This window comes from Alligator sinensis, unplaced genomic scaffold (genome assembly GCF_000455745.1).
Source record: "Alligator sinensis unplaced genomic scaffold, ASM45574v1 scaffold263_1, whole genome shotgun sequence".
NCBI classification, from domain to species: domain Eukaryota; kingdom Metazoa; phylum Chordata; order Crocodylia; family Alligatoridae; genus Alligator; species Alligator sinensis.
The window spans coordinates 200,310-224,358 of NW_005842627.1; the positions used below are offsets into that span (position 1 = coordinate 200,310).

Sequence of the window (24,049 nt, forward strand, 5' to 3'; positions counted from 1 at the left end):
ATCCTGAAAATTTTTGTATTATGATCACAATATGGTGTTTTGGTTCTGGGGTGTACCTTAAATCTGCATTGCCTAGATTTTGTTTCATTGAGCAATTACTCCTTAATATTTTCCAAGTTTTCGATAGATAAAGTGGAGCCTTTATTGTTTGGCCCTGAGGAGTTACAGATTGTTCAGGAAGTTTAAGAATCTTGAACTACTTTTGGCACTGTCAGTCAACTGGTAAATGCAAGTGGGTTTTGAGGGCAACTACCACTTTGCTCTGACCCAGCATACAGATCACTTAGATGATCTGAAAGTTAGGAATTCCTTACCTACTATGATATATCAGCTCTGAGTAATATACAATTGAAGCTGTAAGGGCCTGATAGCACACTAATTGCAAAAACAGTCCTTTTTACAACAAAGTGATTTTCCTTTGTCTTGAAAATGTGGTAATATGGTAAACATTAGCTACTTCAGCGTGTTGGATTGCCAGGTACTTTTGAGTTAAATTTGGTCTGTACTTTAAAATGGGTGAAGTCTTCTGGTACCCCTAAAGGTCTGTACGTTTAAGGTAAAGTCCATTTTACTGTATGGAGCAGAACTATGGGGTGCTGACCCCATGGTCTATTAAAAAATGGAAAACCATTTCTAATGACTTCTTAAAGTGGCTTTTATCTCTACCAAATTCTGTGACAGGTGGGGAGCTCATGCAGTCTGAAACAGAGCTCAGTGTTCTCACTTTACCTCAATTAAGACTGGGTAAAAATTTAGAGCCTTTATCCTTGACAGATACATGAAAAGTGCATTTTAGAAGCCTCTCCTCTTCCAAATAAAGCCTTATTTGGGTAGTTGAATAACACTTTTATTTTAAAGTCTCTGCTAGACAGATGCCCTGGGAAACCATGCTGACAATCACTGACCCAATATTACCCCTGTATTTAGAACAGGGGTGGGCAGTTATTTTGGGTTGAGGGCCGCTTAGTGAGTTTTGGCAAGCCATCAAGGGCTGCATGACAGGCAGCCGGGGCAGATAAATATTAATTTTCTAAATTTTTTGGAGGGGGCCCCGTGGGCCGAATAGGATGGCCTGGCAGGCTGCATCTGGCCCGCAGGCCGCATTTTGCCCACCCCGATTTAGAATAAGATATACACTTAAGAAATAAAAATGCCAGCATCTGGGCAGATATTATTGATTGAATATTTTCCCAAATTACTCCTTTTTTTAGACTAATAAAGCACTTGGCCTACAAATCTACCTATATGAAGTACAAAATTCACTTAAATTAGAGGTACAGTTGTTATGGCATATGGGCTACTTGCAGGTGTTAAACAAACAAACAACAACAAAAAACTGTGCTTTATTTAAATTCTGTGGGCTCCCACACTGAACCCAGCACATGCCTGGAAGAGGCATTATATTAGTTGGACCTGGCTTACCCAGTGTCTATATAGTTTGGGCATTTTAGTGGGGCTTTTTTGGCACTTTCACCTTATGTGCAGTTGTGCCAGTGAAAGCTATGCTGTAAGACATGAGCTCTTACCATTGGGGCCGGACCGTTTGACCTGTGGCACGTCTCGCTCACAGGGCTTATCCCTCACTTTGCTTGGCATGCCTTGATCTTGAGAATTAGTGAGAGGGTCTTTGGTTACATGTGAGAACCCACATCAGCTGCACATGCAGATGATGTTCGGGGCTCCTCCTACCCTTTTACCCCTTCCACACACCCACCAGATCTTAAGCTGGGGTCCGTTCAATGGCTCCTAGTGTAAGGTGTTCCCTGCTTTTAAGTCAATGAGTGAGAAAATTAATCGGGTCAATCAAACCCTGCTGCAATTCACCAAGTCCTCCAATTGATGAATCACAATCAATCCTTCCAAAGAATGAATAGTTTAAATCAATCCCAAATAAATTTAAGCAATTCAGTCAAGCCTGGTGGACATTCATTAAGTCCTCCAGTCAATGGGCAGATCGGTTCTCCTGTGGAATAAATAGGTCAGATAGTTTCAAACCAATTTATAAGCAAATTAATCAGTTCAATCTGAATACCAGAATGCCTACATGCTTCCCCATCTCTCCTCTGCTGGTGCTGGGTGCCCAAATATGAGGTCAGCCCTGGCATGTCCGCCAGCGCACACTGAGCAGGAACTTACAAAGCAGGGCTGATGCTGCTCTGCCACCATTCTCATTGTTTTAGTGAAAGTTGTAAATAAATTACTACTCCTTCTCCTACTACTATGCTTTAGAATATTGACAACACCTTAGAATGCGTTACTGTATATTCAGGGGTTTAGGTTTAGGTTGTACTGTATATTCATGATTAAAGAAAAAAAAGGAATTTTTAAGGCAAGCCTCTGAAATATTTGCAGTATTTGTAACATGCATAAGAATAATTAAAAGTGATTTCATTGGCAAAGCTGAAAAATGGATAAATGTGGATGAAGGAGTATAAGCAGTAAAGAATATTTTAATTTTTAAAAGCGCAGTTCAGTTCAGTCTGGCAGGTAACATTGCTTTTATTCTCTCTTTCTTCTCTCTCTCTGTTTCTTCTTTCTTCTCTCTTTTCTTTCCTCCCTCACCCCTTTACCCTCCCCACCACACACACTCTACCATCTCTCTAAGAAACATTTTTTTAATCCTGTTTCCTTTCTAAAATAGTTTAAAATGGTATGAGTCTTACTCAAATATTTTGGGAACAGCATTGATACAAATGCCTAGATGAATCCAGATATGTAGAGAAGTGCTTTTCCCTTCTTGTTTTTATGCCACGAGGGCCTCTGGCAGATGTTAATATAATAGTGTGATTGGGATCAGAGGAATTTTATGCCCAACTCCAAAAATCGTGTCCTCCTGTGCCCATCTAACAAGGCAGGATGCACAGTTTTTTGGGATTGGAGTTTAAATTCATCTGATCCTAATCGTGTGACTGACTGCATGGGGAACCTGGCACTAAGACCCAGTCCCTAGTACTTGCTATGCTTACTATGCACCCCCTGCTTGCTATGCAACCTGACATGGGGGATGGGGTTCCCCCACGCTGGGGGGCATGTGTGCTTTGTTAAGGTCCTGGGGCACTATGAGTGTGACATTGGGTAACCTCTCCTCTATTGTAGGCTTACAGCACCCTGGGACATTTTGAAAGTGGGCATATGCATGGAGCCCTGGGACCATTATTTCCAATCTCAGGGTCACGCTGCCCTGGGATCTTTAACCTGGGATTGAACTAGATGCCCTAGGTCCCAGCCCTTCAATTTGACTCATTAGGCTTGAAGCTAATTGCTTTTGGAAATTTATTTTTGCTGTATGTTCTTTGTTCAACCAGGAGATCTTATAACACCTTCAGCTGTCCTGTGAGAGATTAATTTTCATTTCCATCTAGGAGAAATTTTGCAATCTTTGTATTCTCCTATGCCTGAAGAGGGATGTGTGTGTCTGAAAGCTTGCAAATAAAGAGGGTTTTTTGCAAATATCTAGTTGGTCTAATAAAAGAGATCCCCTCTGCTACAAGTTCTGATTCCTTAATATTTGTTAGCATCTGCTAAAAACATGTACCTGCTACAACTTACCCCCTTTTGACTCCACAGTCTTAGAGGAGTAAGCCTAGTGTTGCCAGGTGAGTTGCCTAAAGGGTTCCTTTTGCAGATGTCACATAACTTGGGAATGGCTTAAACGTGTGGCAGCTTTCCAAGGTAACAGAACTGTACCTCCACTTGCCCTTCTCTTAAGAAATACACTACTACAGGGCTGTTACTTCTGCTAGCTTTTTCTCTTACAGAGTGAATCATAGATATTTTAACTTTGACATATATATGAAGTGACCTTTATTTATCACCAGGTATTAAAAGAACTGAGAGAAGGTATTTTTTTTATGGGAGCTGAGGAGGGGAAGTGGGGGTGTTTCATTATTGGGCCTCATGAAATGTACATGCACTTCTTGGCTTAACAAGATTCATTGGTGGAGTTTCCTCTGTTTTCTTCAGTCAGGCAAGAAGGATGGCTCACTGCAGTATTTCCACAGAAGCTGTTTATCTTGCATTTTAATCTCAACAGTAGTCTGAATTCCAGATCAAGTATGAGTCTGAAATACTTCAGTAGATGTAGGCTGGATGTTTGAATACTTTTAAGATTGGGTTGTTGATGGTAATGGCTTCATTTAGAAGATAATAGTATAGCTAGCATTCTTCAGGGTATTTGCTTGCAAACTTCCATCAGACAAGTACATTCAAAGGTCTAAGGCAACGGTGTCAAAGTCATCTAGCTCATGCAGAGCCGCTGTGGGCCCTATGTGCTGGATCTGGCCCTCAAGGCTGGTGTGGAGCCACTGTGTAGCAGGGCACTGGTGTGCCTGCTCCTTTAAGGAAGCAAGCAGCCTGAGAGGCCACTTGCAGTTTGCAAAGTGAGGTAATTAAGGACTCACTTAAATGGCAGCAGGCCAGGCTGGAGCTATATAAGCCTTGAGCCTGAGCTAGCCAAGCAGCCTAGCCCTGGGAGCCATGAAGTGAGGAGTCTGAGCAGCAGGGCTCCTAAATACTGAAAGAAAGCTACTTTGTAGTATGGGGAACAAGGCAAGGTACCTGGGGCAGAGATGGGCTTAGTTATATGGGCAGGTAGCCTAGAGAAGGCTTTATGTTAAGCCTAGAGAAGGCTTAAGTGCCTGTGTAACAGTAACAGGTACCACCTCAGGTATCCTAAAAGGGCGAAAACTCTATGCCATCTTCCAGGCCATTGATGAAGATACTGAACACAACCAGCTCAAGGACCAACCCCTGGGGTACTCCATTTGAGCTGCAGCAGGAAAAATGGGATGATATAGAGAGCCAGGAGCCCAGGTGCTGTTCATGAAGCCCCACCTGGGCTCCAGCAGGGAAACATGGGGTCAGGCCAGATGGATTGGCTCTGAGGGTGAGAACCAGGGGACAAAAGGGGGAAGGGGCCTGAAGGGAAGCCCCTGGAGAGTGTGCCAGTGGCACAGCAGAGACAGTGCAGATCAGCAGAGCAGACCCTGCAAAGACTTATGTCAGGAGCTCCACCGTAACACAGCAATCACAGGTACTTGCCGGGTGCTGGGAGATGGTGGAGACATCTGCAATGAAGAGGGATGCAGCAGCCAGGGTGAGGGAAGACGGGTGTGGGGCCCTGTCTGTAGAGAGAGAAGCTGGGAGGAGCCAGTTTACAAGACAGCTGGAGTGAGGGTGATCCCCCTCCACTGCAAAGATGACCCAGAAAGGCTAAGGGCTGAAAGGGGGTTTAAGGGACCCTGGGGGTGTTCCCACCAAGAGGGGAAGGAAGGCATGGGGACCTTGAAGAAACAACGGCCAGCCAGCAAGGGACACTGGATGGGCTGTGAAGATAATAGCCTGAAGGGGAGAGCCACAGGAAGAGTGCCGGTCAATTGCAGGGAGCTGTGGTCAGATACTTAAAGGAACCATTGAGGAAGGACAGTGCTGGGGCCAAGCCTGAGGAGAGGAAGAGGGGGAGTCCTATAGGGGACACATGTGCCCAGAACATCGCAGGTGTGGTGAGGACAGGTTGTAGGGGTTGATGGAGCCCTGTGAAGAGACCCATGGTCACGACTCGGATGTGTAGCAGGAAGCTCCCGATTAATTTTCCTTCAATCTTATTTACTTTCCATCAAGCCATGGTAGGAGAGTGAAGAAGGAATGAATCTACCACCTGGAGAGTGTCTGCAACATCAAGGGTAGCCACACAACTTTTACAACCTGCCAGAGGGCAGGTGCTTGCTATTAAGTTTGTACTAGTTGTTTAACTTGGAGTCCTTCAAGGGCAGGGAAGGATAACTCAGAGGGCTGGCAGCCCAAGAGTGGCTGACAGTGGAGCCCAGCAGGGAGTGCAAGGGTCTAAAGAGTAAGGATCCAGAGAGCCAAGATCCCCAAGCCCAGAAAGGGCTGGGAGGGTGATCAGAGGGTTGGAGAACGAAGCAGGGCTGAGAGACCAAGACCCAAGAAGGTCCAAAGATGGGGAGAGTATCTGAATGTGGGACCTGGAAGTTCAGGAGCCAGGGATTAGCTCACAGTTGGACCAGAGGGTCCACGGGCACAGCAACAGAGTGAGAGCTGGATGAGGGTCCATGAGCCCGGGGAGAGGGCCTGTGAGCCAGACCAGGGGTCTGAGAGCTTGGAGAGAGGGGCTGCGCAGAGGGACCAGGAACCTAGAGAGGGAGGGCTGTATGTGGGACCAGGAGTCCAGAGTGAGGGGCTATGCATGGGACCAAGGGTCTAGGAGCCCAGAGGGAGCTGAATGTGGGGCCGGGGAGTCTAAGGGCCCAAGGAGAGTCAAGTGTGTGAAGGTAACAACCTTAGGGTAACACCTGTGAGGCTTGGGGCATGGTGTAGGGGTGGAATGGAGCCACACAATTAGCCCTTAAGGCTATAGGTGCCCTGCAGGGGTACAGACATGCTGAGAGGGTTCACTGAGCATAAGGACCAGATCCAGACTAATGGAGTCTGGGAGGGACCTGTTGATGAGTCGATTGGACTCGGGCTCACTCTCTAAGGCCGGTGGACAGCCTCTGTTACTTAATCTCAATAACAAGAAGGTGTGGTGTGCAAGCAATCAAGGGCTATCAAGGACTTCATTGGAGATGGAGCTCGACAGGGGCTGCATAGCCACCAGGGGGCATCATGCCCTGCGTGCACCCCCCCCTCCCCCACAGGTTGTGGACCTGCCACATACTGCAGGTAGGTGTTCTGGACCAGCTGCCTATACTGCTTGCAGTGTGCACCCTGGCTCCTGTCCCACGGGCCATTGCAACATCTGGTGGTCCTGGCCTTGCACGTAGAACAAAGGCAGTCTGGGGAGCTTGCTACATGCAACATATGGTACTAGTTTGGGGTGCATGCTGCATGTGGGGCCTGCACTGGTTTGGCCGAGTGCTGGATCTGACATGTGAGGCTGGTCCATGGGTTCTATCTGGACCAGGCCCAGATGAGTGCTCGGGGCCAGTCTGATATGGGTGTTACATGCATCATGTGTCCTAGGCCCTTTGCCACATGCATTCTGCTCCAGGCAACACATACAGCACACAGAGCTGGGGCCTGTGCTTGCTGAATGCAGTAGGCAGCACCGCGGGATGGATGATAGGGCTCTGTGGGCCAGGTCTTTGATACCCATGGTCTAAGGCAAACTAGTCTATAGACCTTGCTCATGTGCTCAGATAAATATTTTTAGGAGAGGCTTTCCTGTGCAGATTTGGGATTAGGAAGACCCTAATCTTAGTATTTCTAGCCTGCTGTGTAACCTTGGGCAAGCCATTGCTTTTGTGCCTCACTTTCCCCGCTGTAGGCTAGGTTCATAATAACAATATGTCACTGTAAAATACTTCTGTGAAGAGCATGTTGTATAAAAAATTGTTATTGGTCACCAGAGTGCTAGTGCTGTCTATCTGTAGTTCATTTTCATAAAATTTCAGTACTTTTAAAACCAATACTGGCTAACCGGAGCATTTTTTTTCAGACTATAGCCTAGTAGACTTTTTTGAGAAATTTGCTTTGCTGGATAACTTAGGGGTTCTTTCAAAATACATCCCCCAGCATTACAACACTTTAAAATCCCAGTCCATTTTAACTGGTCTTGACCCTCTTCATATAGGCTGTACTTCATTTGGAATATGGGGATGTGCATGTTTTGGAAATGATTGCCATCTCTTCATTGCTATCTCTTAACCTAATTGAAACTTTCTTTATACTAGGGTGTTCAAATGCAGGCACTCTCCTTCATGAGTAGTCCTTGTTTAGCAGGTAGTTGTAGTTCCTAAAAAAAAAAAAATACTGTTGACTTTACTGATAAGGATACGTAATGCTTTCTTTGCAGGGTAAGGTTTTTAGCCAGAACCTGGGTACTCTAATTAACAGTCATTTTGCTACTGTGGGTTAACTTCAGTATGTGCATCCCTGTTGTAATCCATGTTTTAAAGTGATCTACAAAGGCAAAAGTGCATGCTTTTTTTTTTTTTTTTTTATTTACAAAGAATGTGTTGAAAAAAGTCCTTAGGGTTATTTGTGTTCGTCTTTTCACATAAGAGGTGCAAGTGTGAAAAATCTGCTGGATGGCTGTGAATGAGCAAGTTTGACAAAACCACGTATCAAGGAAAGCTGACCTTGGTCAAAAAGAGAGTGATGCTTGTTTAAACTATTCAAATTTTGTAGCATATTTTTGTTAACAGCTATTTAACTAAATTTCACCTATGAAAAAAATCTGTTGGTTTAACATTTCTCCTGAACGTAAAGTCTGTAAAACCTTCCAGCTCACATTTAAATCATCCAAGAAGTCTTTCAATGGAGGACTTATTTTTCAGGGAAAAAATCAATATCAATATAACAATGAATAGTAGAACGTAGATTTCATTCAAAAGGTAAAGGTACTTAAGGCCTTGGGAGGAAAAAGGTTGTTAGAAGATCTAAGGGAGGGAAATGCTGCAGTGCACAAGCAGTCCAGCAAATTCCTGGAGTGCAATGAGGATAACTTTTAGATTCAGATAGAGGCCAACCAGAGTGGAAGTTCTTTTTTTTACTTGCTGTTAACACACAGGGAGGATTGGTTGAGAATGTGAAGGTGGAAAGTAACACGGGTGACAGTGGCTACAAAATGACAATGACCTGATAGGCAGGATCCCCTGGGAGGCAACTCTGAGGGGAAAAGGAGTGTAGGATGGTTGGCTGTACTTTAAGGAAGCCCCCCTTAAGGGCACAGAAGCAAGCTACCTGATGATGCAGAAGAATTGGAAGTGCAACAGGAGACCAGCCTGGAAGCCCTTCAGATTGATACTCAAAAAGGAATCTTATATAAAGTAGAAACTTGGTCATAGTATGAGGGTATTGCATAGGCATGCAGAGAGAACTGGAAGCCCAAGGCACAATTTGAGATGCAGCTGATGAGACATAAAAGGCAATAAAGGGATTCTATAGGTATGTCCAAAGTAAGAGGACCAGAAAAACCATATGGTTTGCGAAAGGCAGTCTTGTCACAGATGATTTGGGGAAGATTGAAGTATTTAATGCCTTTTTTCACTTCAGCCTTCAAAATAGGGATAGCTACAAGATGCATGCAGTTGGCAGCAGAGATAGGGAAGGAGACAAACAGTCTAGAGTAATGGCAGGCCAGGTTAGGGATTACTTAGAGAACTGAGATGATTTCAAGTCAGCAGGGCGAGATACAATGCATCTGAGGGTGCTGAAGGAATTGGCAGAGGTAATTTCAGAGCCAGTGGCTATATTTTTTTGAGAACTCATGGAGCTTGGATGAGATTCTAGATGACTGCAAGAGGGAAAATATAGCGCCCATCTTTAAGAAGGGGAAGGCAAATCCAGGGAATTACAGACCAGTCAGCCCTGACCTCTATGCTTGGAAAAAAATCATGAAGCAGGTCCTCAAGAAGTGCATTATGAAGCAGCTGGAGGAGAAAAAAGGTGACCAGGAAGACCCAGCATGGATTCACCAAGAAATGCCTGATCAACCAGATTTCTTTTTAAGATAAAGTAACAGGCTCTGTGGATGAGAAGAGAGCAGTGAATCTGATATACCTTAACTTTAACAAAGTTTTTGACACTGTTTCAATCTTCTTATTAAACAGCTAAGTAAATACAGATCAAACATAAGTACTGTAAGGTGGATATATAACTAGTTGGATCATTGTACTCGGTGACTAGTCCTGAATATCTCAATGTCTAGTTGAGATGTGGTATCAAGTGTGATTTCCCAGGGGTAAGTCCTGGATCTGGAGTTGGTCAGCATCTTCATTAATGATTTGGTTGATGGGATTGAATGTATGCTTAGCCTATTGTAGGTTACATCAAGTTGGGTAGAATTGCAGACACGTCAGCAGGGAGGGGTAGGATCCAGAATGACCTGAATAGACTGGAGAAATGTCAGCCTGGGGAATGACTGGCTAGTCTCTGGTACTACAGAGAAGGACCCGGGGGTTACGGTGGACCGTAAGCTGCATATGAGTCAGCAGTATACTCTAGTTGTGTTTAAAAAAAAAAAAAAAAGACAACAGCATTCTGGGTTGTATTAACAGGAGTGTCATTTGCAAAAACAGAGCCTTGAGCACTGGTGAGGCCTCACCTGGACTGCTGTGTTCAGCTTTGCATCCCCGAACTTCAAGAACATGGACAGTTTGGAAGGAGTCCAGTGGAGAGCACCCAATATGATCAGGGTCCTGGAAGACGAGACTTATGAGGAAAGGCTGAAAGAACTAGGCTTATTTAGCCTGAAGAAAAGAAGACTGAAGGGGTCTTTTGTTACCAGACTTAATGTTAGATTTTAGGTAGTGGCATTGAATTCATAAATGCTTTGAACAGGAATAGTCTGTTCCATGGGCGACTGGTGCCTCCTCAGTCAGGGGGGGCACATGTCCCCGCAGTGGCCAGTCAGCGACTGGGGAGGAGGGGAGGGAGGTGCATGCATACATTGCCTTAAGGAAAGGTGCATTAAGTTTAGGCATGTATAAATACATGTGTAGACATGCCCACTAAGCCAAAAAGACAACAGGAAGCCTTGCATAGGTCTTATGTAATCCTGAGGGCAGAGTGGCTGTTTCTAGCCAGATATTCAGAAAGTCCTTCTGGGGGATCTGCATGTTGTCTTGGGTAACGAGGAAGAGGTTCCACAGGCCTCACCTCTGCCTGGGCTTTTGTAGGTGACTCTGCACCTCCTTCTCCCCCTTGGGTGCTATGCTTTTCACATTCCTCAAATGTCACATACCCGTCAAGGGTTTAGGTTGTAGCCGTGTTGGTCTAAGGACATAGGCAGACAAGGTTCCTTGGGTGAATTTGATATCTTTTATTAGACCAACCCAAATAGTTGGAGGATATTTATTAAGCAAGCTTTCGGGTTCAAAAACCCTTCGTCAGGCTAAGGAAGTTTCAGCTGTTGGTGTGTGCTCTCGTCAAGACTCTCATGTATTCAGTGCCTCTGTCTCTACTCAGATATTCTAGTCTCTTGCCCCTTACAGGTTTTGGTTTGAAATGTAAATGTTTCTTTCCTGCTTTCTTTGGTTACACCAGCCCAAGCAGTGTGGAACCCTCCCCTGCCACCTTAGGTCTGTCACATAGCCGGAGCCCGTATTTGTGACGATTGTGCCAGGTCTTTGGCAACGCTCCAAATACCGGAAGGGCTATTACAGAGAGGATGGAAGATGGACTTTCCTCTGTCACTGCAGGGGACAGGACTAGGAGCAATCTCCTCAAGATGTAGCAGGGGAAGTTTAGGTTGAGGATTAGGAGGAACTTCCTGTCTGTAAGGGTGGTCAGTCATTGGAAAAGGCTACCCAGAGAAGTTGTGGGATTTCCATACTTGGAAACTTTCAAAAGCAGGTTTGATGGCCACAATGCTAGGATTATTTAATCAGGGATGATCTTGCCTTAAGCAGGGCCCTTGACTAGATGACCTTGTGAGGTCCTTTCCAGCCCTACTTTCCTATGGTTAGGGGCCTACTCAAATCACGATTGAATGAATTTCATGGGCAATCTCTACGAAATCCGCAGCAATCCCTTCCCCCCACAAAACCAAGAAAACCTTACTAAAATAAAATGCTGGCTCCCCAGTGGGATCCAGCAGTCTTCCTGGCTGCACAGTCTGGCACAAAGTGGGCTGTTGGCACAAAGGCGAGCAGGCAAGATGGCTGCCATCCCTGCCCTTCGCTGCTGATTGGCTGAGGGTTTCCTGTTGTGCAGCCTTGCCCCTCTACCAATTAGCGGTGAGGAGTGGGGCTGTATGACGGACAGCTGTCTCATCCAGTCAGTGGGGGGAGGTGGCACTGGGGCTCCATGGCAAATCAGTGGCATGGGGGGGGCCACAATAAGTCCATGAAAACAGTAGCTGGCCCCACAATCTGCCTGCAAAATTGGTAGGCTGTCTCCTCGAGTTGGGTAGACCCCTACCTATGATCCTCTAAGCTTTGGATGACTTAGTCCCGCAGCTGGCTGAAGTTGGTGACAAGCTGCTTGTGGGAACTTTTGGCTCTGGTTAGAGTCAGATCGTATATTCAAACAGGTATTGCAGGATAAAAATTTTACTGTATTACTTTGATTATTTTTCATATATTTCTGTCTCTTCCAACATATGATAACTTTTTTTATAGCGGTGCCTTGATACATTGGTCCAATATCGGATTGGTACCAATATAAAAAAAGTTGTCTATGTTGGATATTGGCCCGATGGGGCCGATAATTTGGCTGATACATGCCCATGCTGTGCGCAGCCGCAGTGCAGCATGGAACAGAGCCAGCAGCTTGGAGAGCGGCCTCCAACTGGTAAGTTGGAAGGGGAGGGAGGAGGGAAGAGGTGTAGGGGGGCAGATCAATGCCTCTGCAGTGAGGGGGGAGGAGGAGGGGGTGGAGCTAGGTACTGCCCAGCTGGGATGGAGGGAGGTGGGACAGAGCTGCGGCTCATGGGGTGGGGGCGACTCCTATCGCTGCTTGCACCCAGGAGGGTGGGGAGTTGTGTATGCCCCTGGATCTGCGCAGTGCGGGGCGGGGTGCAGCTGTGGTGTGGGGGTGGAGTTGGAGCCAGCACTGAGCGGGGCTCTTCTTGCCAAAGACTGGACTCAGAGTGTGCTCTGGTGCTTGGGTGGAGGTGGGGTGTTTAGGTGCCGCTGCGCTGGGTGCTGGTGCGGGGATGGGAGTGGAGCTGCTGCAGAATTTTGGGCGGCTGCAGCCCTTCCTCCCAGCGCTGCCAGAGCCTGCTCCAAGCCCAGTGCCCACTGAGAAGAGCCCCGTGCAGCACCGGCTCCAGCTCCACCCCACAGCTGCAGTCTGCCCCGTGCTGTGCAGATTCGGGGGCAACATGCTCCCACACCCTCCCGGGGTGCAAGTAGCAGCAGGAGACACCCTTACCCCACGAGCCATGTCTCCATCTCGTGGCCCCCTCCCTCACCGAAGGGGCGTTGATCTGCCCCTTCCCTCCCCCCTCCCCTACCACCACAACGGACTTACCACTTGGAGGCAGCTGTATCAGAAATCAGATTGGCCAATATTCCTCCTTAAATATCGACTATCAGTATCGGCCCCAAAAATCTCTATCGGTGCACCCCTATTTTATCAATTCTCTTATTTATGTAACAAATCTTCTTGCTATTTGTTATACCTTACTGATTCTGTGTGGTAAGTGCGATTTCAGAGCAATTGACAATACAGGCTGGTCACCTCTACTGGGGTGAGGACCTATAATGTCTTATGCGGGCTGGATAAAGGTGTCAGTGTTAAGGTGAGGAAATCTCTGTTGTTAGAGCTGGTGGGTTCTGGACTGGTGCAGTTGGAGCTGAAGATCAGTCCACTAAGAAATTGGTCCAGCAGCAAAACAGCTTGTTCTCAGTGGCTAAGTAGTCAGGTGGCGGGGAGAGGTTTTGGGCTGAAGATGACAGTAGCCCTGGCTGTATCAGAATTGGCTAATAAATAAATGACGCTAATGTCATCCCTCTAGGCTTGAACCCTGGTTCAGGCAGAGGATCTCATCTACCAACGTAATGAAAACCTTGTTTCTTCAGGACATAGTTTCTGACACTTTGCTCTGGTTGTCCCCAGCACACTGGCCATCTGTTAGTGAGTCTTAGACTTAGAAAAAAAGCTCACAACAGTTTCAGATACTGTAATTTTTTTCTCTTTTGGGTTCATGAGCATTTTATTATTTGTAACTATAATACTGTTACATATTGCTTGTGTGGCTTTACTCTTTACTTACTGTACTTACTTCTCAGGTAAGGATTTTTAATATTTTCTTGTAACCATTCATTTTAGAGCACTTGGTTTTATTCAGACAGGCTTTTTGAACTATCCTTGGTTTTCACATCATATCTGGGGGTCAGCATTGTGCAAAGGCTGAGGGCTTGCATAACCCTGTTAAGTATTTGCTTTCTACTGTAACTGCAACTCAGCTGGCAACTTGAGATTTGCCTTCAAACTGAAAAAGTTGGAGAATCTTATTTAAGCCATCTAAGAAAACCCTTGCAAAATAGAAAAACTGACAAATGAAAAGCCCTATAAATGGAATTGAGAGAATATTTTTTTCTCCTATTGCTTGCTCTAGAAGTTTTAATGCTAGAAAAGTGGGTAAAGGGAATCTGAACTCGTGGTAGAGGTGATATCTTTTATTAGACCAACTAGATTTTTGCAAAAAAAGTTCTTTAATTGCAAACTTTTAGGCACAAACACCCGTTATCAGACATAGGTGAAAAGATCATAAAAGTTCTCCCCAGGAAAAATGAAAATTCGTATTTCATAGGAGAGTTAAAGATGTGGTAAAATCTCGTTTGGAACAGTTGATTTTATGCAGGTTAGGCTCAGAAAAGTTGGAATCGTCTGTTTACGTCAAAGCTGTTTGGCTTGCAGGATGTAGTCATATTTCCTTATGATGTTTTATATTTCACAGAAGAGTAGAAAGATGTGGAATGCTCTTCTGGGCAGGAATTTCATATGTGGTGAGGTATCTCTGAGCTCTGTGATGATGCACATTACCTCGAACAAAGGCAGGAGCAGGGTCTCAGGGTTCAGATGGTAAAACTTACTTTCTCCTTGTAAAATTATGAAGATTAAATTTAAAAAATTGGCTAAAATTTGATATTATCGATGTGTCAGGTATCCAGGTTGTAGCTGTATTGGTCTAGAGTCAAAAGGAAAAAGAAAAAGGCAAAGAGAGAAGTGGGTCTAACTTAATAATTATTTTCATAAGTATCCACTAAAACCTTGTTACTGTGAGGCAGCAATTCTCAGCCAGTGTGTCATGCACCCTGAGGTGCCTTGAGATCCTTTCAAGGGTGCTGCAGGGTGCCATACAATGTTAGTACTGTTAGGTTTACAAACATGATTCACAAGACTAAACCCAGAGATTTCAAATAGAAATCCATAGTTGTGCTTCTGAGTTTTTTGGGTGTTTTTTTGGGGGGGAGGGGGGGCTAATAGAAAAATTGCTCTATTTTTCTGTAGGCAAAAAGTGAAATCTTAAGTGTTGGCACTTCCAAGGAGTGCCTAAAAAAGTTAAGAACCACTGCTATAAGGTGTTAAAGACTGGGAACTCAAAAATTATACTGGACCCTTTAGAAGATCCTGATCCTAAATTTCAGATCCAAACTCTTGGCACAAGTAATGTAATGCTGAAATGTTATACAAGAGTAAGAAATGAACCTTTAGTTAAGACATACTGATCTCTTAATGTTCCAATAAAACTGTAAATGACTGAAACATTGTCCTGTGCAATTTAATTTCAGTTTGTGATGATGAAAGCAGAAATTGTCCAAAATTTGATGAATGGATGCAGTTCATTCCTAACTGCATCACATTGCTGTGTGTACTGTTGAAGTGTCTGTAATGCTCTTTGGGGGTGTGGCTCACAGTGGGGCATGGTTCTAGCCAGTACTGCATGTGGGGTCTACAGTGAATGTTGGAGTGGCTACAATCCCCACCCTGTAGCTCCCCTCCCAGTGCCACTGCTGCCTGGCCCACTTCTCGCCGGGAAGAGCCTGGTGCTGCCCCAGCCCCATCCTGCAGTGGCAGCCCACCTTCACCCCATGCACACGTGCCCCACATGCCCTCCTGGGGTGCGCACAATGGTGGGAGCTGCTCCCCTCTCCCCATGCCCCTGGATGAGCCATGGCTCTGTCCCGTGCCCCACCTGGCTGTGCAATGCCTGCCTGAGCCCCACTCCCTCCTTCCCCACAGGGGCCTTGATCTACCCCCCACCCTCTTCTTCCATCACAACAGACTTACCAGCTGGACACTGCTCTTCAAGCTGCCAGGCTGCGTATCAGAAATCAGATCGGTATTGGCCGATATGCCTCCTTAAAAGTCGACTATTGTATCGGCCCAAAAAATATTCTATTGGTGTACCCCTAAAGAGAAGTAATCACTGAAATAGCATCTGACATGGGTCTGTCAAATAACTAGGCAGATGCTTGTGGATGTGAGCCAAGTCTTTCCAGACTGATGAATTTACGTTTTAAAAGGAGAGACCTTAGCATGAATATCACCTGGAAACAGACAATTGAAGGAAGGGCATTTATCATGGTGGGGAAATTAAGTGAGGGATGGTGTCTTTAACATCTGTCTGAAAGGATATAAATACTCCCCAAGTCATAATTGGATCTGGAAAGGCTTCTAGCTCAGTAACCACGCACACCCTTGCAGGGCAGGAAGCTATATGCATAGTATGGAGTCCTCAAAGATCCAATGGATAATGTATGTAAATGACTAGATAAGAAACCATACTTAAGTCTTGCCGAGAGACCAAATTTTTGTGTGTTGTTTTTCTGGGCATGGGGAAATGCTTTAGGCCAGAGGTAGGCAAGATACAGCCCACAGGCCAGATCTGGCCCACAGAGGGACTTTGTCCAGCCCACAGTAGGTGCCTTGATCCCGCCTGGCCGAGGTGCCATGCAGTCTGTGGCGTGTTCCACTGCCCCAAGCGTGCAGCGGGGTTGGGGAGGCTGTGCAGCTGGACTCCATTTCTAAATAGCCCAGGTGGCGGTGGCTTCTTCTGACTGCTGCTACCATTGGCACCATCCCCATGGAGTCTGGTGGGTATCTGCCTGCACAGCCCTAACCCCGCCCTGCACCCACTCTGGACCAGCTGGGACCCACATGCACAGTCCTGACCCCAGCTTGCTTTGCACCTCCTCTGGATCACCTGCCCAAACTGAGCAGAGGTGGTGGCTGGGCAGAAGCTGCTTCTCGGTGTGGGGGGGAAAAGTGGCTGCTTCCCCCTTGCTGGTGCCAGTCCCTTGCAGCCACCTGGAGCCCATGCCTGAGCCTGGGCTACCCTGTTGCTCCTCTCTATTGCCACTGTTACCACTCTGGGTGGCCTGGAGGCAGCTCTGGTGGTGGTGGCAGGTGACTGTGGTAGTGAGGGAGCTGCAAGGCAGCCTGGGTGCGGGCTGCGGGCGGCTGTAGCAAGAAGGGCCCACTAGTGGCGAGGAGGAGGTAGAAGCTTTTCTTCTGTTCCCAGCAGAAGCTGCTGCTGGTGCTGCTCAGCCTGGGCAGGCAGTCTGAAGCAGGTGCAGGGTGGACCGGTGTCGGTACAGTGCGCTTAGCTCCTGGCTGGTTTGGAGCTGGTCTGCTCCAGTTGTGGGGAGTCTGGAGTGGATGTGGAGTGGGGTGGGGCCAGGACTGAGAGCTGGTGGTGGTGCCAGTGGTGGAGGAGAGCCGCAGGGTGCACAGGCTCTGGGCTGTTATGGTGGGGGTGGGTGCTGACTGGCCCTGACAACTCCCCAAAACTGCCTGTGTGGCCTGCAGGCCCAAATAATTGCCTGCCTCTGCTTTAGGCACTCAGCTAGTGGGCTGAGTAGAGCTGCGTTCTTGGGTTTAAAATGCAGGGTCAGATCAGATTCTGTTATTTTCTTTTTTGTTTGTTTGTTCTTATATCTCTATTTGTATCTCTCCTTATTGTTACTGATTTCTTATGTATGCTTTCATTTTTATAATAAATCCTTTTGTTTTATATCATGCTTATTGTCAATGATAACTGTGATTTCAGAGCATTTGACCACACAGACAGGCCTTTTCGCTAGAAGAGGGATTGAAAATTTCTGAGTGCAATATTGGTGTGATTTTTTTTTTTTTTTTTTTCTCTCTATTTGGCAAAATTCCCTCTGAGAGCTAGCAAGACATAGGTGAAGTGAATAAAGCTTAGTTGTTGAGGTGACATTTGGAGCATCTCAGTTGGTCCTCAGTGGTCAAGCAGCAGATAGTAGAGAACGGTTTGCGGCTGAAGGACATCCATGAAGGTGAGAGAACACCCCAGGAGCGTATCTCAAAGGCACACCTGACCATATCCAGAGTCAGGGTATGTCACAAGCCCCCCAAGTCTGATCCTCCAGGACTCTTAATAGTAACTTCCATTGAGCCCTCTTTCGGCGTTATTTGGAGGCAACTCCCAGTCCACCTTATCTTGTCCAGCATAACGAATCATTTCTTTGGTGTACTTTAATAAATCATTTGATGTCAGTTTGGAACAGAAATTTCTCAACTGGAGTGCGATGGCAATCTGGGGTGCTGTGAGATCCTGTTAAGGGTGATGCATTGCCTGTTCCCTTCATGAAGGGGTAAAAACTCTCCTCCCCCAGGCCAGTGCCTAGTGCCTGCTCCAGTTACTTAGTGGTGCCTGTGGATGCCCCTTCAGCCTCTGTGCTGCCTGCCCCTGCACTCCCAGCAGTGTGCTGTGCTGTGGGTTGGCAGATGGGCAGACATGGTATCAGAGCTGCTCCTTGCAATCAGGCTTGTTACCTCAATTCTTCCCATGCTCCCTGGGCCAGCAAGAGGGCTGCAGGAGCAGTTGCCATCATGTGAGACCCCACAAGAGCAGCGTCAGTGGTGGGACCTGTCCTTGGCCCCTTGGGCACAGACTGGGTACAGAGTGGGGCAGACAGTGGAAAGGGCATAGCAGAGTTAGGTCCTGTTCTCACTGTTGTCACCTGGCACCAGCTAGATCAGTGGTTCTTAACCTTTTTAGCCTCCAGGCACTCCGCCATATCTCTGTAGCTCAGTGATTTTTTCAACTGGTGTGCTGTGAAATTTGGAAAAATTATGGAGGGGTGCTTTAAGGCTAAAAAGGATGAGAACCATTGGCTTAGGAAGTGCTCCATTTCCTTTGTTCAGCTATCCTATTGAAAGAAGATACCAGGTTAATGTTGTGACAGTTTGTTTTTGGTATATCCATTTGGCGTTTTTTGTCTTTTCTTTACGGTCACATCTTTTAATTACTTTCTTTCAACATGTATTCCAAAATCGTACATGCTGTTGAAGTCAGACGAGGACTGTAGTTGTCTGGATTATTCTTTCCTCCCCATCTGAAATATGACTGTGACCTCGTTTTTTCCCCAGTTGTATAACACTTTTCTCCCCCGCTGATGTGATGGATGTATTAAAAATACTTGCCACCAAATCTGTTATGTGCCTGTTTTTTTCAGAATCCTGGCATTGAAATTATCTAGTTCTTCTGCCCTTTCTGCACCATGTATTGTAGCCCTACTTCTTTATAAATAAAAGTGAAGAACCTTTTTCTCTTTAATATCCTTTGCTAGGTAAATCCATCTGGACTCCTGGCATTTTTCACTTTATTTCTATACTGCTTGACCTTGAAGTTTTAGCTTTCTTTGCTGATTAATCATTTTCCCATCCTTTGTAGGCTCTCTGCTTATTCCTAGCATGCTCTTTCAGGTTTTTATGAAGTCAGTGTTGTCTGGAGCCCTTTCGTACAAGTAGCGGGTACCCCTGCTACGTTGTGTTTATTTAAATCTATTAATTGAAATGCAGCATACATTAGTGTGCTTTCTTTGTGTGATACCTTTTTAAGGTTGAGGTCATTTCTGTGTGGTCAAATTACTATAACATTAACTTGTTTGGAAGGCTTAAGAATATTACACTGATTCTACTGTATCATTAAAATAAGCAAAATGCAATGTAGTAAATGGGAATATAAAATTAAAACTCATAACTATAGTTTGAATTTCTTGCACATTTTTAGATTAAAACTTACTAAACTGCTGCACTTTTCTGAGGGTCTCTAAGGAATAACAAATACAGTAACTTGCAAATTACTTTCCATCTTTTATGTAAAAAAATAACGTGTCAGTTCATTAGCTAAAGAACTATTATAGTGTGTATGGAGAGAGAGGAGTTGCACACTCAGGGAAAGGACGCATGTTAACTCATTTAAAATACATATTTCTGAAAGTTTGTTCTTTTCCCCCCCTACAGATCTGATACCCCTCTAATATATAAAGCTGTGCCAAGCTGGTTTGTAAGAGTAGAGCACATGGTGGAGAAGTTGTTGGAGAATAATGCTCAATGCTACTGGTAATGTATCTTGTATATATTTTTAGTTTAAGAATTGCTTATTCTTAATCTTTCAATTTTTATTCAGTAATATACAGTAATACTTAGTAATACACAATTAAATTACTGCTTTATTTCTTTTATATCCTAAGTTACTGAAATGGTGACATGGATAAACCTGAGAGCAGATTCCCAATTTGAGGTTTGTTTGTAAAAAAAAAAAAAAAAAAAAAAAAAAAAAAAAAGGAAGTGGGTGAGAGCATAGAAGTAATGTTTTTGGTGCTAATGATAACCTATATAGTTGATACAGGCTAACAGCCTCTGCTTGAGTATATCATTCCAGAAAACATCTACTTTAAGATGGAGCTAGTGTTAGGACATACCAGTTACTTAATAGAATGCATTAAAGCAGTGTTTGGCATAATTTTTGACTGATGGTCCAGTATCAACCTAACTGGGCTCTGAGGTAGACTAGCACTAGGACCTAGCTGCTGCTTCCCCCTCCTACCCTCCCCAAATGCTACTGAAGCCAGCCCCACAGCCCTGGGCCAAACCCTGTGGGAATAATCTGGCCAGCAGGCCATAGTTTGCCAAACCCTGCATTAAGGTATCTTGCAATTATTTCAGCTCCACATGTTTATAAACCTGGAAAAGCCCAAATAAAGCTTAAATCCAAACATGTAAAAGCATGGAAAGGTTCGTTGAGGACAACCAGACAACTGTAACTCTGTCCTTTAGTGGTACTATGCAATAAGCATATGATTATGGCTTAGGCATTTTATTATGTATAATCCCCGGTAGGATGAAATGGTTTTGAAAAAGTCTCCCCCATATTATGTTGCTACAGGACAGTTACGGTTATTTGAAATGCTGTACTTTATGTATTTCTAAAACCTCAAGAAGTTAAGTGAAAACTGTGATAGATAAAAATAAGAAGTTTGGTTAAAAATCACTTAGGAAATGAAAGGGGTGTGTACTTGGCAGCCGTGTTGGTCTGAGACAAAAAGACACAAAAAACTAGAACTCTTGGTTCCAAAATGATACCTTTTATTAGACCAACTGGAAAATGGCAAGAAAATTGTCCTTTTCTGCAAGCTTTCGGGATCAAAGTCCCTTCGTCAGGCTCTGGGAAAAGTGTAGATGGTACAAGATGGTAAAAAATCCCCATAGGTAGGAAATAAGCTTCATTTTTGCAAAAAGGGAGCTGGAGATGGAAGTCTGTCCCTCTGGGTCCATGAGAGTGTCTTTGTGAGCTGTGCTGAGTAGCTCTTTGATGTGTTGATCAGGTAGAATTCCTTCCCTGGAGGTGTCAGATGGCAGGCAGGAGGATTCAGGTGTCAGATGGAGGTGCCCCCCCACCCTTTAATTTCAGTGCCTGGTTGAGAGAAACAGATAAGACTGGAAGTAAATTTGCTATCAAAGAATGGGGGGTGCAGGCAAAATTAGAAGAGCCCATTTTGGGTGCTACTTGGTGCTACTTCAGTTGTTCTCGAGTGCTGCAATACTTTGGTGATTGACTCCTCAAAGAGAATTAAAGCTTCTGTGTTACATGCCTCAGGGCCCTTGAAATGCAGCCTTTTTGAGGGGGTGACTTGACTTCAACGAGACAAGGTTCCTTGGGTGAATCTGATATCCTTTATTAGACCAACCCAAATAGCTGGAAAGTAATTATTAAGTAAGCTTTTGGGTTCAAAAACCCTTCGTCAGGCTAAGGAAGTTTCAGCAGTTGGTGTGTGCTCTTCCTGGATGGAATGAAAAGTAAAGAAGCCAGAGGCTGGGCTGGTATGCATACAAGACAGGTAGTCAGTGAAAATGTAGATTGAGGAGTCAATGGGTGAGACAGGCGGGGGTGGGGGGGGAAGTGGGATGAATAGTGGAGAAGTACCTGGGGAGTCAGATGTCAGGCAGGTTATAATGTGTCATAAATCCAATGTCTATATTTAGTCCATGATTTTTAGTATCCAGGAGGTTGATGAAGTGGAGTTCATAGGCTCGTCTCTGGGAAGTGTTGTATAAGTTTCCTTTGAGGATCAGGACTGAGAGATTGGAGAGAGTGGTTTTCTTGTGAGAAATGTGCCCCCACTGGCAATTGGGTATTCCTGTCTTTGATAGGTTTCCGGTGTGCACTCTTTCTGGTGCACAGTTGTTGTTTGGTCTCTCCTACGTATTTTCCATCAGGGCATTTGGTGCATTGGAAGAGATGTATTACATTTCTGGAGGTGCAGCTGTAAGTCTCCAGAAATGTAATATATCTCATCCAATGCACCAAATGCCTTGATGGAAAATACGTAGGAGAGACCAAACAACAACTGTGCACCAGAAAGAGTGCACACCGGAAACCTATCAAAGACAGGAATACCCAATTGCCAGTGGGGGCACATTTCTCACAAGAAAACCACTCTCTCTCCAATCTCTCAGTCCTGATCCTCAAAGGAAACTTATACAACACTTCTCAGAGACGAGCCTATGAACTCCACTTCATAAGGGAACAGTGTTCCTGTGGTAAAGACAGCATTTGTTTTTGTTAACTTCCATTTTGGTATGGAGAAGGTAAAACTTGAAGGCATGTATACAAAGAATGGCATTTCTTCTGATACAGAGGAGGCCCACAAGAATTTAGACACCGCTTGAACCTATTTTATCTTCACAGTCCGGATTTAACTTAAGCCTGCTCTAGAGGTTTGGAATTGGTGGTAAATTTCATCTCCAAATATGAAAAAAACTGTCTTGGAAAAGGTATACTAGTAGCATAAGTCGCTGATAGAAAGTGCTATCTTTCTCTGTCTCTCTCTCATTATTCCTTGCAACCCGTTTTCCAAGTGATATTCTCAGTAGGTCATTGTAATTATTAAAGCAGTCATTTGTGTTGTTTGAGGAAAAATGCCTATTGTGACAATGCATTCCATTGTTTAACTGAACTTTTTGCAAAAATAATGTGCAAGTTGAAGCCCTTTCATTTTGTGGTAGTCATCACTGAAGGAAACCTGGCCTTTTCAAACATTTTGTAAAATGTATCTGTTCCTCTGTCCAATGTGTGGTTTCATAGTAGAAGAAGAAAGAGAAGGAGGGGTAAAAATCATATGTACATGGTATAGCTCTTAAAAAAACAATTCTTATGTTAGCAGAGTTGAAGTGAATTTTAAACTCTCTTCGAAAAGACCCGTTCATCTAGTGTGTCTGTCTTATATACCATGACTTCACTACATGAAGTCTTTGGGCCTGATCTCATAGGTGTGAATAACCCATTTTCCATTAGTTCAGTTATGAATAAGCCCCACTTCTCAAAACCAAGATATGTGCTGAAGTGAATCGGGTATATTGATAAGGTCATGGGCGTAGGGCCTAACTTTTTACATTCAGATTTGGGATCTCAAGGGCTTCTTCATGTCCTAAAATAGGAGAATTGGAGATAATGCCTTTTTAGGTTGAATTGACCTTTGCAAATTAGTTTAATGACTGTGTTGCTTTTTTAATGTTAAAAAGACTGTCCCTTAAGAACAGTTTTTCTCTTCTTTATAGATGTTGCTTTTGATGAAATGGATTGAATATAGTTGGACAAAATTTTATAACTTAATTGAATACCTAATTAGTTTTTTAATGAGATAGCTTATTACAGATGTTTTTGTACCAGTGGGGTTTTAAAGCTAGCTAATTTGAAAAAAATCTGCCAGTATCCTAAAAGAAATAGTAAATAGAATGATACTTCAGAATTTAAGTACAAGCTCAGAGCTTTCCAAAAAAAATTCTCCACCCCCTTGTATGAGTTGGGTTGATTATTTATTTTACTGGTTGTCAAAGAAAAATTTCCACTGGAATTTTTCAAAGTGGAATTGGACTGTTTTGTTTGTGCCTTGTCAAAGGTGTCAGATAAGTTTGGGCAGAACAGGGAAAGCCTAAGAGCTGAGATCCAAAAGCTCTAGGAATCTACACTAAACCACCACATGCTCCTATAATAGTCTTGAATTGCTAGAATTGAATTTTCCATGCAACTTTGGGTAAATAATTTAATCTAAATACCTTAGTTTCCCCACTTGTAAAACGAGGCTACTTTCTTAATTTATAAGAGAATTCAAAGTCCAACTTACATTTGAGTTGATGAACAACAAAAAAAACTTATAAAAATCAAATACATTATTTTAACACTTTCTCGCAATGGAATTTATAGTTGTATATTGATAAACACAGGGGTGATGCATAGGGGGTACACACAGGTGCACGTGCACCCCTAGAAAAAGGTGCTGCTGACAGTGTCAGCAGCGTCTGTGGGCGATGGTCAGTCGCCACC

The 24,049-nt window shown here is 44.5% G+C and overlaps 1 protein-coding gene across 2 annotated transcripts in view; it reads left to right on the forward strand.

Annotated features, from left to right (window-relative positions):
• The window catches only part of IARS (isoleucyl-tRNA synthetase), a 274,838-nt gene that overhangs the window by 75,565 nt on the left and 175,224 nt on the right, over nucleotides 1–24,049 (forward strand). For both annotated transcript variants that reach the window (XM_014524559.2, XM_025215174.1), the window contains exon 14: nucleotides 19,687–19,785. In XM_014524559.2, the coding sequence (XP_014380045.1) occupies nucleotides 19,687–19,785 (99 nt within the window). The remainder of the gene's footprint in view (nucleotides 1–19,686; nucleotides 19,786–24,049) is intronic.